The sequence below is a fragment of the Lissotriton vulgaris genome, chromosome 9, assembly GCF_964263255.1.
Source record: "Lissotriton vulgaris chromosome 9, aLisVul1.2, whole genome shotgun sequence".
Taxonomy (NCBI): domain Eukaryota; kingdom Metazoa; phylum Chordata; class Amphibia; order Caudata; family Salamandridae; genus Lissotriton; species Lissotriton vulgaris.
Genome location: NC_141697.1, coordinates 248,625,444 through 248,643,083, shown reverse-complemented (window position 1 = coordinate 248,643,083; position 17,640 = coordinate 248,625,444). Strand labels below are relative to the sequence as shown.

Sequence of the window (17,640 nt, the reverse complement as noted above, 5' to 3'; positions counted from 1 at the left end):
CGTCAGCAATCATTAACATCTCTGAGAAGACTCTATCAAAAGCCGAACAAGAGGTCCTAGAAATGGGTCTTTCCTTTGTCCCTGGTGTCGCCATGGACTTTACCAAGATAAAACTGGAAGTGATGGAATTTTTTCGGAAGATCCGGCTGCGGTGGTTCTTCAAGGATACAAATGATCAAGTCACCACGGAAGCCTCTGGCTTGAGGAACAAATCTTCTTTTTGTCCAGCCAATCACAACGTTTCCAAAAACATTTTAGCGTTTGAACGCTCAGTAATGTCATCACTCAATGCACTAGAAAAACAACGCCCATTTGTTCCAAGAAACATTACCAAAAAACATAGAGAAGCCATCATGGAACTCAAGACCCAAAAGGAAGCGGTTATCAGACAGGCGGACAAAGGGGGAGCGGTGGTCCTGTGGTCAAAGGATCTTTACAGGACAGAGGGACGTAGCCACGTATACAACCAGGAGTGGTACCGTAAGATCAATCACAACCCAACTGCCCAAATTCAGGATCTGATAAGAAGACTTGTAATGAAGCCAAGGAAATGGGAATTCTGGGGCCCAAGGAATCACAATATCTGATCAAACAACATCCACGGACCCCACATTTGTACTTTCTCCCCAAGGTACACAAAGATCCTAAAGTACCGCCTGGGCGCCCAATAGTGTCTGGGTGCGACTCTGTTCTCGAGCCCATTTCCAAATTTGTGGACGTATTCCTGAAACCGCTGGTCGTCCAAGTGCCATCCTACCTGAGGGACACAATGGACTTTATCAACAAGGTCGAGGGCGTACCATTTGATCCCTCTTGCCAACTTTTGGCCACCATGGATGTGTCTTCGCTATACACCCAGATACCCCAGCAAGACGGGTTGGATGTCATGGAACTGTATCTGGAGGGTCGACCTCGCCCTCATAGGGTGCCAACAGAACTCATCATCGCGTTGGCCACAGTAGCCCTCAAGAAAAACTTCTTCACTTTTGAGGACGAAATGTTTCTACAAATTAAAGGCTCGGCGATGGGTTGTCCTTTCGCCCCCGAAATGGCCATCCTGTTTATGGGCCAATTTGAAGAGAAATTTGTCTTGAACAACAATCCCTACAGAGAGTCCATTGGACAATGGCTCCGATTCATTGACGATATCTGGTGTGTGTGGAATGGCACATCTACACAACTTGAAGAATTCCATCTATGGCTGAATAATAGGAGCCCGGATATCAAATTCAGCTTGAACTATCATGAAAAAACCCTCCCATTCCTGGATGTTGAAGTCTCAGTGAAAGAAAATGCATTGTCCTGCTCGTTGTACCAGAAGAAGACTGATAAAAACAATGCACTTCATTACAGGAGCTACCATCCGTGCAGCCTAAGGGACAATCTCCCTTATGGCCAATATCTTCGCGTGCGCCGCAATTGCACTTCCATTGAGCAATTCGAACTACATGGCCAAGCTCTGACCTCCAAGTTACAGGAACGTGGCTATCCCCAGAAGCTCCTGAAACACTCCATGAAGAGAGCGAGATGGACACCCAGAGAACACCTCCTCGAAAAAAGATCCAAACCTGCGACGGACCGGATGGTATGTGTCTCGACCTTCGGCCCCCACACTAACCAGTTGCAAAAAATCATCAGGCAAAGTTGGCACCTGGTCAAGGAAATCCTTCCGGAGATAGGTGCCCCCCTTTTTGCTCTGAAAAAAAACAGGAGCATTGGGCAGATGATCACATCAACTAGACCACAACCCAAAAAGGATAACCAGAATACCATCTTTGGAGCCAATCCTGTCACTGGGCATCGCAAGTGTGGGACATGTTCCGTCTGCGAATTCACCATGGAGGGGTCATTATTCACAGATGGGAAGAAGTTCTGGCGCCATAAAGAACACACAAACTGCAAAACCAAGTACGTTGTGTACGCCATCCAATGCCCATGCAACATGCTGTACATTGGCAAAACCACCCAGGAGGTCCGGCAGCGCATCATTCAGCACCGCTCTAGAATTAATAACAAAATCATGACAGCTCCTCTTGTTTCACACTACTTACAAAAAAAACATTCCAGTCAAGATATCAAATGGACAGTCCTAGCAGTCATCAGGGGGGGCAGCGGAGACCCTGACCTGCGTTTGTCTCAGAAAGAAGCTTACCTCATCCTAAAATTTGACACATCTAATACTGGCCTAAACGAAATGTCTGAAATTTCCAGTCTGTGATCACTATCCAACCTCTCGGCTGAGCTCGGTTGTGCTGCTGCTTTTTAACATTGTTTTGCAATATTGTTTCACATGTTCAATTATGCTATGCATTTTTCATACAATGCACTTAGCATGTACATTGCTGTATTGTCTTAGCACCATGTCTCTAGCAGTGTAAGTTCTGAATAACCCTAAATCTACCAGCCTGGTTAATACAGTGCGTTTTGCGCTGAAAATATGTTGATAAACACCAACGCCCCGGTCTGACCACGCATTAAAACCTCAGCTGCTCGAGGCTGCCCCATTGGCTGTGCACTAATCGGTAATTATGCAACATTGCTTTTTACTCTAAAAAGCCTGTGAGTATTCATTGTTAAAATGCCCTGTACTACATGTACCATGAGCCCTCACTCGGCCCCTAGGCCACACCCACAAGCCAGCAGAGTAGGGAGTTTTCAAATACGTTGGAAAACGCTGAGACACACAGACAGACCGTGCGCCAAGAGTTTCCGAGTGATTGAATCCTATCGAAACAGAACTAGTAAGTGCACTGCAGGTTTTCTGTTAACCGCGCGCAGCACCGCATTGCCTTAACCCCTCGCCCCACGGGAGTGCCGGGTTGTAATACAATCGCTTTGTCTCAACGCAGGTCTCGATCAGTTCTGAACTGATTCTACGACAGCTGACGCCACCCGTGTCATAAGCCAATAAGTCAGGTAGGAACAGTCTCCAGTCCTCCGCATTATTCCATGCTCTGCTCTACATAGAAGCAGTTTCCTAATTTTGCGCACCCATGTTTGTGTTATCTGCAGCTTATTTGAAAAAATTAATCAACATGTAAGCAGCTCTACTCCTTCGTGTTGGTACCGTGTGGCGGTCAACAATTCATGAAAGAACTCTAACAGGCCAACCACAGGTATGAGCCCTTACCTTTGATGGTTTTAGGTGTTATGATTGGGTCAGAACTCGAACTTTAACACGGACTAGAGTGCTAAGCCTCCTCCTTTATATGTCTTTACAGAAATCTCATCTTCCTTGGCGTTTTACCGACACCACGGCACACTCTTTGCCACGTGCAGGTAAAAGTCTATTTCATGATGTGGAGTCACTAAAAAGTTTTTTTTTTTTTTTAAGAATCCTATGGTCCCCAACCCTGACACCTCTTCTGTATATTGTTACAGACACTGATCCCAGTCCCCGTCCTGAAGAGAACCGTCATTTATCCGGTTCGAAACGCGTCGACACTTCCACCCTGTGGTTATTCAAAAGGGTGCACCTAGGAAAGGAAATAATATACCATCTGGGACCCTAACGGTGCAACCCATTATAAACATTATACCACAGTGTTGTCAGGCAGGCAGGTGTACTAATCCATCCGTCCCCGCCTGTCCCCTGGTTTTACATCTCCATGGACTGGTTGTACCCTTTTTGTTATGTATGAATTTTCTAATTGCACATAAATGCTACTAATGTCTGAGTATTGAATCACGTTATTGGTTCTTTTTGGTGTGTCATTTATAAATTGTCTTTATTAATTGTGTTTCTCTCACTTTGTAAATAATGTATATTGGTATGTGTGTATATATGTAAATATTGTATTCATGTACTCACTGTCGTGACAGTTTTTTGGTTTGCCCATGTAGTTTTGAAAAAATTGAGAAACCAGATAAAAATCAAATAAATTTACTTTGGTACGGATGACCGTGGCTACGGAGTATAAATTGACTGCGTGACCTAAATTTGTGAGACAAATTTTCCCTATCCAGCCACCTTGTTCTGTTTACTTTGTAGTTGAGATCCGGGCTGGGTAGACGTAGGATCCAAAACCTTTCTTGGTTCACAGTCTGTGTGACATAGGGCATTTGAGCCCCTTCCTAGATGGCCAGTTGGCCAGGGGGGGTTGTTACATTTATAGGGCACAGACCCTGATGTGATGTATGTGCTAATGCTTTGGGTGTTAGGAAATGTACGGTGTATAGTATGTTTTGCGCACCCTGTTTGATGCTTCTAAATATGATTTATGCATAGGAGGTGGTTTTACCTGTTTATGTTAGGGAGATCATACTTCCCTGTGTGATTTACGCCCCTAGTGTAAGGTTTACTAAGGTGGTGAGGGTCTAATGTAGTTAGACTGGTGGGAGACTGTGCATGATGGATTTTATGGCACAGGCTGTTGCAAGTGCAGTGATTATCAGTGTTTACTGACTGTACGTTCTATGATCTATTTGTTCTTGTATGTTTAGGATTTAGTTCACCTTGACCAAGTTATCTATTTTTACCAAGTGCTGATGCTGACAGTGGTCCATATGGCCCTGTCAGGTGTACATAATCCCTTGTAAATATTGACCGTGCCAGTTGGCACAATGTATATGGTGTGATTACTATCTAATGTGTTTTTAGAATACAAAGGCTATTTTTGATATAAACTTGTGTGGAGTTCCTTTTGTGGGGGGGCTATGTTGTTGCTGGTGGGTGCGTGCGCAAATGCTTTACACATTGCCTCCGAGATAAGCCTTACTGCTCGTGCCATGCTACCAAGGGGGTGAGCAGGGGTTATCTTTGGCATGTAACTCCCTTGCCCTGACTAGAGTGGTGGTTTCTGCCTGGCTTTGGCGCTAGCCTCAGCCAACCAGAAATCCCATTTCTAACAGTACTCCATTTATCATTTCTTCCTTTTGATGTACAAGATTATTTTTCACCACTGTATGCAGATAAGGATACTACATTGCAAATGTTCAATAAACAGGTTTAAACAAAAAAAATTATACTTGGAAAGCATGGGCGGATATGGAACCAAGATTAGATCTGCAAAAGTACTTATCCAATAGTCTTTAATCCCAATCACACATTTTTTTAAAGAGTTGGATCCTGTAATAATTTGGAAACATCTGGGGTTACTGGAAGATTTAATAGAGACCAATATGCGCAGATCTTTGTAGAGTACTGGAAGCATGCACTTTTTGAATGTTAAAGAAGTTAAGGTTTTCAGTGTAGCCGAACAGAGATGGCAATCCAGGGAGGAAATCTGTATCCTGAGAGAGGCCTGGAATAAGATAAATGTATACAATTCCTCCCTAATAAAGAAGTTATTAGCCCCCGTATGCAATTCTATACCAAGTGGCTGGTATAATGAAAGTCAGCTCTACTGAATAAAATCAACTCCCAGATACCGATAAAGAGCTTTAGGTGCTCTGGGGTATCTGTTGGCAATTGGACTCCTATTTGGAATTGCCCCAATATAGTGGAATTTCTATACCTCCATGCAGGACTATGCAGGCATACAGTAGATATTGAATTTCCAAATGATCTGTAGTTAATGCTATTGAGCTATCCACAGGTACCAATTTCAATACTGAGCATAAGAAAAAACATTCTTTGATTACCCTTCTTGCTAGGTCCATAATTCTCCAAAACTGGAAAACCGAGCTAGTGCCTACATTTGAGCACTGGAGTTCTAAAATTTAAGAAAAGGGGATTAGAGTGATGTTTTGCGCCATGGTCTGGCTCACACAGTAGATTTCTGAAGCTGTGGGAAGGTATTGAATAGTTTGAATATTAACATGAGCCACATCAGGGGTCAAAAGCTATAATGTACTAATGTGTTTCCTCATTCGATATAGAAATACTGTAATGTATAGAAGATTATCTGAGGTTGTATTTGAAACGGTGTTTGTTATGAGTAGGAGGAGGAAATGAGATAAATGGCAAGCAGTATTATTATATCTGTAATTTGAGTCACTGCTTGAGCTCTGGACCATGCAGGTTTAGGTATCAAATTGCAACAGTATTTGAGGGGAAGTGGGGAATTGTTCACTGTGGAGTTTTAAACTATGCTTCATAACGCTTTGAATAAGACATGCTGTCCTGAATCTGCTGCTGAAACAGAAGATACACTGAATATTATTGATGTGGCTTTTCAAATTGTGCTGTGGAACGTTAAAAAAAATGTGCTGTTAATGAATTTGCTCCAATGTTATAGGATGAATTGATAGATTTTTTTGTAAACGCTTCTAACAAAAAAATAAAATAACAAAAAGTGGCTAATAGAAATAGTGGGGCTCACAAACAAAAATCCAAAATCGTGCCTTCAGGAACTCTGTAACAAGTGGAGGGGGCAGACCTCAGGCATGAAACTGAAGGCATCATGAAAAGCTGGAAGAAGGTTTTCGTCTGTCTGTGCCACGGCGTTGATCAGTTAGGAGCCAGAATCCTGGAAGAAGGAACAACAAAAAACATGACTGCTAACACCGCAATAACAGAAACCAAGTTTGCTATATTGGAAACGCAAATGGACGCCCTAAATTTAATATCAGGATTTTGAAACTGGTAAAGAAAGGATAGCACAGATTCACATTGCATCTGATTAGGATGAAAGCAGCCATAAGTAAGAAAGAGAGTAGAGAGGGACACCATATTTGGCCCTATATTAAAACTCGAGGACTGCTAGAAGGTAGCAAGAGAAAGAGCAGACAGAGTAGGATCAGTGAAAAGGGGCACTTTTGGCACCACAGATGTCTTTTGTTAAACCTCTTATCGTTTCTGCTAACAGAACACATCTTGAAGGAATCTAGAAATAATTCACTGTTGATTTTAAGTGAGGGTAGAAGAATACCGCTGCAAGCTTGAATACAGATTACTTTGGCAAAGAAAGCCAGTTGCTAAGATCCTCAACTAGGAAGTTATCTACGTTTAGTAAAAATATCCCATTGGAACAACATTCCATGCCGGAGTCCGGGATCACCACATTTAAATTGTTCAAGAGCGTGTCAAGGTGCTTGGCTCTCATTTAAAAAACTGGTGATCAGACTGAAACTGGATGTAAAGGTCCCGGGAGCACACCGTGGATCAACTCCAAAAGACTGAAGTGCAGGAGAAATGCGACCAGTGAAGTGAATGGGAAAAGAAGCAATGAAATGAAGTGTATTGTCATTGAAGCGACTTTCACGTGATGACCAGACCATGTACATAGAGGCTTGGAGCAGGGTCTTCCCCCTACAATGAACCTTCCAATGGGATCCTCTCCGAGATTGCTCTGTGTTAGGAGGAAGAGGGAGCACATGGTACTTAGTCCTCTCTGATTCCACGTATGCACACTCACCTAGTATTTTTTCAAGTTGTATTCATGCGTCATTTCTATAGCACAAAGCTAGTCACAAGTCATTGAAGTGCTGTACAAGGTCCAAAACCAGCATAAAGTCAGTGAGTGACAGAGAGCTGGCTAGTGTGGACTGATAATGCATTGTGATGTAGCATTCTTTACAGAGGTGTGTCTTAAACACTTTACGATACTGGAGCAGTGTTAAGAGTGTCCTGATACAGGAATGTTGTTCCACTTCCTAAATGCATAGTTGGAACAAACCTTGTTTTTATCTTTTGTACATTTCTCAGTCTGCAATCTGATGGTTCCTGGCTGCCGATGTGTCATCTTTGTAAATGATGCTTCTGGTTTTGAAGATTGTGCAGTTCAGAATGAAAACCCAATGGAGTTTCACCAGAAAGGGGCTGATGTGATCATATTTCTTAGGTCCTGGATAAGATCGGATGCAGTGTGTATGATGTCTTTAAGGGGTGCAGTGGGGAACATGGCGTTGCCACCATCTTCCTGCTGTGAGAGCTTTCAAATGGGCCTAGCTGGGATCAAATCTCGAGTCTACCTTACCCACGACTAGACCTGTGAAAGTTAAGCCAAATTAGGGTTGTTGTGTATATCTCCATATAGGCATCTGTGGTGTTCATGTTCTATAATGTTAAATAGGTTTATGTAGAGGAGCGGGTTAATAAGCTTAAAGTCAAGATTTACTGGGTCCAGATGCGAGCATTGATGACAAAGAAAACCTATGAAGGAGGCATACTAATCTCGCACTTGCTAAACTTTGTGATAACAAAGAGATTCATAGATTGAATGGGAAGCTTGGAGCAAGGTTTTAATGGTGGCGTCCTGCATACCATTAGTATGCCATTAGCCAGGACCAAAACTCTTTTTGAACTAGCTAGTTCTATAAGGTGTTGGGGATTACCAAGGGTGGGTGTTGGAGAAGTCAACGAAATCTAAGGAGTATATAGGAAATATTTTAGATCAAGTCAAAGAAATCTTGGAAGAGTTAAGGCTGCCGACACTTAGTGTGTGAAACAATAAAACAATTGATATTACTAGTCTGTAATGCATCCCACCTGTTCAGGGATCAATCTGACTATACATTGACAGTGTGTAAACAGTCAGTGATGCAAAAATAAGGACAATCCCAACCCCTGATCATACTCCAAAGGGGTACAATTTGGAAAACTAATTAAGTACACTAGAGAAGATAGATTCTGATTGGGAGGGAAACAGCCGTTACAACGCAACTATTACAACGCACACCGGTACAACGCACACCATTACAACGCAGGATCCTTTACAACGCATGATATTACATAGCAGATGCTATTACAACGCATGCCTTTACAACGTAAGTATAGGTAAGTATATCATTTTATTTAACCTTTTTTTAATTTCAAAAATATTAAAAATAATTAAAATTAATTAGTTATTTTTTATATATATATATATATATATAGTTTGGGTTTTGGGGTACAGGGGTATTTTTAGGTTTCAGGGCTGGGTTTGGGTTTTGGGGTATAGGGGTATTTTAGGGTTCAGGGCTGGGTTTGGGTTTTGGGGTACAGGGGTATTTTTAGAGTTCAGGGTTGGGTTTGGGTTTTGGGGTACAGGGGTATTTTTAGGGTTCAGGGTTGGGTTTGGCTTTTGGGGTACAGGGGTATTTTTAGGTTTCAGGGTTGGGTTTGGGTTTTGGGGTAAAGGGGTATTTTTAGGTTTCAGGGTTGGGTTTGGGTTTTGGGGTACAGAGGTATTTTTAGGTTTCAGGGCTGGGTTTGGGTTTTGGGGTACAGGGGTATTTTTAGGGTTCAGGTTTGGGTTTTGGGGTACAGGGGTATTTTTAGGGTTCAGGGCTGGGTTTGGGTTTTGGGGTATTTTTTGGTTTCAGGGTTGGGTTTGGGTTTTGGGGTACAGGGCTGGGTTTGGGTTTTGGGGTACAGGGGTATTTTTAGGTTTCAGGGATGGGTTTGGGTTTTGGGGTACGGGGGTATTTTTAGGGTTCAGGTTTGGGTTTTGGGGTACAGGGGTATTTTTAGGTTTCAGGGTTGGGTTTGGGTTTTGGGGTACAGGGGTATTTTTAGGTTTCAGGTTTGGGTTTTGGGGTACAGGGGTATTTTTAGGTTTCAGGGCTGGGTTTGGGTTTTGGGGTACAGGGGTATTTTTAGGGTTCAGGGCTGGGTTTGGGTTTTGGGGTACAGGGGTATTTTTAGGGTTCAGGGTTGGGTTTGGGTTTTGGGGTACAGGGGTATTTTTAGGTTTCAGGGTTGGGGTTTTGGGGTACAGGGGTATTTTTAGGTTTCAGGGCTGGGTTTTGGTTTTTGGGGTGCAGGGGTATTTTTAGGGTTTTTTAAATACCTAATCTATTTTTTAAAATATATATATATATATATATATATATATATATATATATATATATATATGTACAAAATAATTATTTAAAAATAATTTAATTTATTAAATTAATTTAATTTTAATTAATTACATTTTTTAATAAATTAATATACTTACCTATACGTTGTAATGGCATGCGTTGTAATAGCATCTGCTATGTAATGTCATGCGTTGTAAAGGTATGCGTTGTAAATGCATCTGCGTTGTAAAAAATGCGTTGTAACGGTGTGCGTTGTAAAAGTTTGCGATGTAACGTCATACATCCGATTGGGAAGGTACCCTCTACAGGTTGCTGGAAATAGAGCTGAGGTATCCAACGTAATAGATGAGTATTTAGAATCAACACATCAGACACTCCTAAGGCATTCTTGTTAGATGCCCTTATGGCAGTAATTTGGACCAAATTTATGTAGCTGGCATGCTAAAAAAAAACTCTAATCCATCTTGAAACAGAGTTAAAAATAGCACAAGCATAAAATTGGGGATTAGAGCTGATTTGAAGGTAGTGAATACTATATGTTGCCAGCATTACTAGTCAATAAATATTAAATTTCCCTTTCGATCCTCAAGAGAAAATGTATGAGACTGCAATGAAGAACGGAAGCTTCTGGCAAATAAACTTCAATCTAACAGGTGCAACGTGGGGCCGTATTACAGTAATGGTCGTTTGCGTGCACCAGGGGCAATTGGTATTACAGAAGGAGGCGCAGACACTTGTGCGTCCCATTCAGATATACCGATAGCACTGGTGCACTTAAAGCGGCAGCACTACCTTCAGGGGGCATTCTCGTATTTTCATTGGGGCGTGCCCTATTCAAAAGCGGGAATTCCTTTGCCTCTGCACCTGCGCAGTATTACAGATGCATGCCCAGATGCAAAGAAGCGGTCAGGTGGCACACTCGCAGGTCGCCCCCTTCTAGGTGGCGCACTGAGAGCAGTCCTCAGGAGGGGAGAACGTTGGTCCTATGGACCCCCCAGACATCCCCTTGCAGGCGGATGGAGTCATTGACTGCACCCGCCTGCAAGGGTATCTCAAATCACTTTCAAACGTGTAGGCGATTTGCCCTGGGGCAGTGCATTCCTCGTAATAGGGCACACTTTTGTTGTTTGCACCCGGCAAAGCTTTTAAAGGGTGCGCCTGGTGCAAACAATAAAAATGCTTAATAAATGTAAATGTAGCCGTATTTGTAAAGCGCACTGATACCCCGGCAAGCAGTGTGTCCTGGCGCTGTACTCATACCGCTAGGGAACCCGTCTTGGCTTTTCCCCGTGAAATGTCCACTCCTGGGCATCCCCGGGGTGCAACCAGGCATCCCCAGCGCTGCAGGGGGCCGTTGTGGAGGCTAAGCAAGCTATTGCCCAGAGTTGCAGCGTGGGACTCCTGCTCAGAGTAGGCACCGAGGCGAGAAATCATGTCCGAGGAATTATGAGCCCAAAAACCGCCGAGATCAGCCGAGGCGGGATTTGAACCCTGGTCCCAGCCAGACCTCTGTACCAGGGACTGCCGCTCTAAGCAGTGAGCCACACTCCTAATATGGCCCCTGGTGTAGGGTTGGAAAACAAAGACAGACCTGTTTAAGCCCTGCTGTGCTCCCCCCCCCCCAATCTATTCTAGTGGCCATGTAGATAACACGACTCAAAAGAGCGATTTGATTTTCCTTAGCTTTCCCCAGCTGTCATTATCATAGGCAGACCGAGGAGCTGGACTACACGAAATGAAGGAATTAAATACTTACTGTGATTAAAGTCTGAAACCAAGCAAAACCCCAGGCCCGTATAGGTTCAGAGGGGAATTATACAAGACCACCTCTGGTAAAATAAATGTAATAATTACGAAGGTTTCAGTTTTGTTCAGACAAGCAGTAGGTTTCCACCAAAGTGGTCATCCCAAAATGCTGAAAAGACAGTCAGAAGTGTGTAGCTTATTGATCCATCAACATTGACATTAAGATCTTTAGGAAAATCCTAGTGTAGAGACTGTTGCTTCTGTTGCCTTTTAATCCAAGTAGTCCAATCAGGTTTCAACCTGCTGAGACAGTCCTTTGATTATACATACAGGCTAGCTCACCTTGTTGAAAAACAAAAGGATTAAATATACTTTATTGGCACTCAACGCTCAACGGGCTTTTAACCGGGTGCACTGTTTATTCATCACTCTGGTGATGTGTAGATTTGATATGGGGCAGTCTTTTTTTGCAAAGTATTACCGAGCTATCATAAAGCCCACGGCTAACATACTAGGTGTCTGACCATTCTCCCAGCCTATAGATCTGGTACAGTGCACTAAGTAGCAATATCCTGTGTCTTTTCAGTTGTTTGATCTAGCGATAGAACCCCTGGCCATGACAATATGCCTTCAGATGCTTTCTCTTTGGTCAAAGGATTTCAGTTTTTTATAGACAACATCCTACTCTCCCTACAAGACCCCATACTTTATTGCTACCTCTGAATTTCTAGAAGAATATGGGGGGTGTCAGGCTAGATGACAAGTTCAAATAATTATCCATTTATTTACCACAACAATAAAGTTTTCTTCAAGCAGCTACACTCTTGGCCTTAGTAGGGTTTCTAAGCATGTGGTAATTTGATCTATTAGCAGCATGTATGCAAGCAAATATCCCTGTCCAATTCAAGAAGATATGTGAAAATGAAAATATATGTGTATATTTATATATATATATATATATATATATATATATATATATATATATATATATATATATATATATATATATATCCCTAGGCGACTATATACTTTTCAGATCTTGGGAGTAAAGAGATCCTTGGAAAATCTCCGAAGAGCACTGATATAGTTTGTGGACAGGGACAAGCCCCAAGAGTGTTAAGCAGGATATAAAAGCTCCAAAGGATAAAGGAGAATTAGGTTTCCCCAACATAGCTGACTAAAACAAGGCAGTCATTTACATGTATTTGGTTGAAGGTCTCAAATGGACCCTAGTAAACACTAGGTTCATATGGACTGAGTATTGATTGGGAGATTTTTACGGCATTCATTGTTGTTATCAAAGAGAATTGGAACTTGGAATGCTTTCTGCAAATTACAGCCACTGTTGGAGACCTAGGATAGGATAGTAACACAAAGCAATATTACAAACTTTACATCTTCTTTGCCCATACATGATAATATTGAATTCGAACCAGCTAGAGAGAACCTTTATTTGCAGAAATTGAGTGATTGAGTCTACAGACTGATCTAAAAAATGTTAGAAGGCAGACTGGTTAGTTCCTTTGAGAACTTCAAAAAGGTTTTTGAGCTGCCAAGGTCAATATATCAGCCCACCTGGCATACATCGTAATGGATGATCTGAAAAACAATGGCAGCCATGACGCTTTCTGCCCATGTCACCAAGGAAAGATGATTTTTTGGCTGCAGCTGGCTGTACACGGACAAAGATAATGTTCTTGTTACTGCTTTTCCCTTGATTGTGAGGTGACAAGAACTTTTACCCAAGGTACCCCATTTGAAAGAAAACCGGATAAAGGAAGTGAAGCACCACCCGCTGTGAACCATAGCACTTAAGGTGTCAGCCTTATGCTGACTGCTGAACATGTAGCAGTACGTTACATGGACGAGTGGGGAAAAAGTACTGTTAATCATAGTGAGTCCAATTAGCAAATTTAATATTCCATACACGAGTTGTCTGTTATGTATGTGAGGTTACATATTACTATTAATGTTTGTACACTTAATGTCTGAAATTTGCAGTTGTAACATTTGTGTTTTTTTGTTTTTGTGTTATAGTGAATTCTGTGGAGATAATCTGAACAGGCGGAAGTTTACACGAGCAGTGAATAAATTGAATGCCAATATACTTTATCTCTGCTTTTCTCAGGTTTGGACATGTGCATTTGTAATACATTTTTCCTTAATATTTGGAATTCTGTGTTCTAGAAGTTTCACTTGAGTTTAATTAGGCTTTTGAAAGCAAAATCACTGCAGATTTATCAAAACTGATTGAATGTTTTTCACCTACAAAAAGTTTTTGTACAACTAGGTGTATATCCCTATCTCTCTCTCTCGCTCTCATATATATATATGTATATATAATGTAATTTCCCAGTGGTGTGTTTCCACGGTGCTTCACAGAGTGTGTTGCTGGGTACCACAGTTCTGTGGTTAGCCACAAGGTCTCACCTTCAACCAGCACTGCCCCTAATTTCTTGTAGGTGCAAGCCTAAGGCCAAACCCTGCACACATCCCCACATGCATCCACCACCTGCTGCGCAGTGGGGAGGTTGGGAACATTTTGGCAATTGTGTACCTGGTGCTTTGGCAGCTGTCCACTGTTTCTGGCTGTGCCAAATGTTGTGTAAAAAGGAAGACTGGGCTGCCAGAACAACTGTAAGCTTTCTAGTCACACATTTTAGTACCCCAGGACTCATTATTTTTACAAAATGGTCCTGGGTAAGGCAAATCATGCTGATACCTACCCCCAGAATAGTCTCGGCTAAGTGAACTGTGCTCACAGCTGACATTTCTAGCAACACAGTTAATTATTGTGATGATGATAGTGGTGGCACAGTGTTCCTGAGACCTTCTTCATCCTGATTTTTTAAAATTGTGAGGTAGGTAGCTGTGGTATTACTGTGTTTCCAACTAAAACGGGGCACTAGAGGTCTAAGGAAGTGTGTATGTTGCGTATGCGAGTTTCTTTGTGTGTGCCTCAGCCTGTGTTTGGGTGGCTGATCTTGTGAGTGTCAGATTATGTGCATGTTCACATTGTTTGCCAATGCCTGGTGGGTTGCCTGGCTATTTGATTTCATGCTTTGATATTCAATCACAGTTGTTGGTGCCTGTTGGCATGCATGAGTGTCTGCTGGGAAACATGGGTGCAAGGTTGCCATATATGGGTGCCTTTTGGCTTACGGTTGTCCGATAGTTATGTGGTTCTCTGATGTTGAATGTGGGGGCATATGATGTTAGCTGTGTTGATGAATAACAGTGGGTGTGTATGATGGGTGTAATGGGATATGATAGTGGGTGTGTGGCTGGTTGTGCAAGTGTCTATACACATGACGCAGGTACATTTTTTTAATGTAACTTTTCTATTATTTACAAACTGAATATAATATAGGCATATACACAATTGACTCTTGCGCTGTATGTTCCCATTAACCTCTATATGTAAATGGTATATCTGTAGCGCAAACCTAGCCAAAAGACAGAGGAGGGCTGTGTAGGGTCAAAGACCAGCGCAAAATCAATGATTGATGAGAAGTAGCTGGTTTGTGAACTGTAATGCTTTGTGTTGTAGAGTTATTCAAAGAGGTGCGTCTTCAACTCTTTAATCTTTCCTAATTTATAGCAGAGTTGTGATTCATCCTACAGTGAAGTAAGGAAGGTGAAGTATTTTGGTTGTCTTCCTATAATTTTGTACCTCATGACCATTTGGCACCACATTTGGCAAGATTAATGGCCTTCATTTTAAGATGGCTTTCACTAACTTTGTTTCACACTCTAAATAGAAATAGCCACTCTAATTAAGGTGGTCTTTGGAAAAGCTGCTTTTGATTTTCACTCGTGACTTTGATCCACCATGACTAAAGGACATCTGATCCTGGATTACAGAACGGGTGCACGTTCCCGGTTTGTACCATGTTCAAATTTAAATAGGTGACCGAAACCCCCCTGGAAGCGTTCCTTCATTTGCATGGGGAAGACCCTCTCAAGATAGCGCTGGTGCTACACGTGCGCCAGTGCTACCAGCCTTACAGAAGGGGCCACATAAGCATCTGTAGCCCATTCTGCAATTCATAAAACTCCAAGGGTGCGCAAAGTACTTCCTTCAGGTTTGCTTATTTTTTCGTCCAGACATTTTTTCTAATTGTCCATGCTGAGTTATTTGCTTGAAAAGAGTGGGAATATTAAAAAAGGTAAATAAATCCTCTGTCTGGTTAGATATTTCTGATATTTTTGAAAATAAGATTTGCTGGAATCCCTCTGAAATTTGTTCAAAAAGCATTCACTTGTTTCTCTTGCATTGGATCATGAATCTCATAATGTTCACAAATCAAAGGAGTCAAAGCAAAGGCTATGGTTGCTTTTGCCATATGAAAATATGGTTCACAAACATTTAGACAGCTTAAAAAGAAAAGAGCAATTGTGTTTTTTTCAATTTGGTTTTATTTATTATAATATTCAACCTCCCCAGCCCACTGAAGTGTTGCGTGTGTGTATTTTAATAACAACACCCACCTTGCCCAGGAACGGTGGTCGTATGTATCCCCGCCACCCTGGGTGTGTGGGAGAGGGACAGCTACCTGGCTGCTTCTTGTGCATCCTCTGCATAATTTCAAACCTGTTTCTGGGTAGATTGTGTGTGCCAAGCTCTGTTTTCTTGATTGAAAACCCAACTCTGGGAGAGAGGCTTTCTCCTATCCCAACACTGTTGCATATTCTGAATACAGTGCAGGGTCAGATGTATGCTACCTCACTCATCTTGGGCAAGGTGGGATGTGGAATACACTACTGAAAAATGATGCAGTGTAGAAAAGGGCCAGACACTACCAACCCCATTTAAAGCAGGATATTTGCAGAAGCTTGTACCCCCACCACCTGCTTCTGGACATGGTACAGCAGATATGAAGAGCTCTTCTGACCTCATAAAGACATTTTCTGTGTAACCAGTTTCCCGTGACCAAAAAATACTACCAGTTTGCGGTATTCAAGACCATGTTTGTTGAGTTTTGTGGGTTTGGGAAAGGTAGGTATTGAGTACTACAGGTGTTATGTTAATAAGTCTCATAAACTGTGCAATTACCCACATGTGTCTTGGCGCTAGCTTAAAGTAGCTGAAGAAAATATAGCAATAAGTCTGGGTAAGCAGGTGTTGAAAAGCCAAGTTTTCAGCTGTTTTCTAAAGTTCAGCAGATTAGAAGCACATTTTATATCTGATGGTTAAGTAGTTCAGGCTTTCACCATGCCTAGAAAGAAGCTCCTACTGCCCCAGTGGGACAGCTGGAATCTGGAAACAACAATGAGTTTAGCAGAGGCCCATCATAGGGTTCTTACTGGGTTGTACCACTTAAAGCTATGCTGCAAATAGGTCAGGCATAAAGCGTTAAGTGCTTTATGAACAACACCGAGTGCCTTGAAAGTTGATCTATGTCTGATGGGAAGCCAGTGTAGTTTTTAATGGCCGAGGAGACAGAATGGTATTTTGGTAGCTTTAGTAGGAGCCTAGCTGCCGCATTTTGCAACATTTGTAGCCTATTAAGAGTATATTGGGGGGCAGTGAGAAATAGACCATTGCAGAGGTGTCAAGTGATGCAATTAGGAATTTTTGAAAATCTGAAAGGATGAAAAGAAAAAAAATCCTTTTTAAACATCCTTAAAGTATAAAACATCGAAGATGAGAGAGCATTGACATGATTTTTGTAGGTTAGTTTATGACCAATTAGAACTCCCAGATTCTTAGCTTTTGTGGCGAGAGTGGGCAGATTACCCATTTCTGCTGGCCAACATGAGGACGTCCAAAAGAAAGTTTGTACTCCAAAGAGTATGATTTGGGTTTTTATCAACATTCAGTTTAAGACAGTTCCTGCTAATCCCTGTAAATACAGCTTGCATACAGATGTGGAATCTTTTTGTTGTTGTTGTTTTTATTGATAAATAAGGTGTAATTCCATTGAGATCCAATACATATTCAGTTGCTACATTATACGTATATAAAATTCCAACTGTGCAACAAGTTAGTCAGCATAATACAAAAGTGGTATAAATACATACATTCATAACTAATGGGGAATTCATATTACTATTATAAACACATTAATAAGCTAAAACACTCATAAATAATGTATTAATAAAAACTTGTCTTCTATTAATTCCTCCATTTCTCAAAGGCTCCCAAATATTTCTACCAAATTCTCGCGCTGTCCTCCCCTTAAATTCATATAGACATGCCTCTAAATTATGCATACCTAACAA

The 17,640-nt window shown here is 41.7% G+C and overlaps 1 protein-coding gene across 1 annotated transcript in view; it reads left to right on the top strand.

Annotated features, from left to right (window-relative positions):
* The window catches only part of ATG14 (autophagy related 14), a 233,042-nt gene that overhangs the window by 164,660 nt on the left and 50,742 nt on the right, over nucleotides 1–17,640 (top strand). Inside the window, exon 8 of the mRNA XM_086937445.1 lies at nucleotides 13,453–13,543. Within this exon, the coding sequence (XP_086793571.1) occupies nucleotides 13,453–13,543 (91 nt within the window). The remainder of the gene's footprint in view (nucleotides 1–13,452; nucleotides 13,544–17,640) is intronic.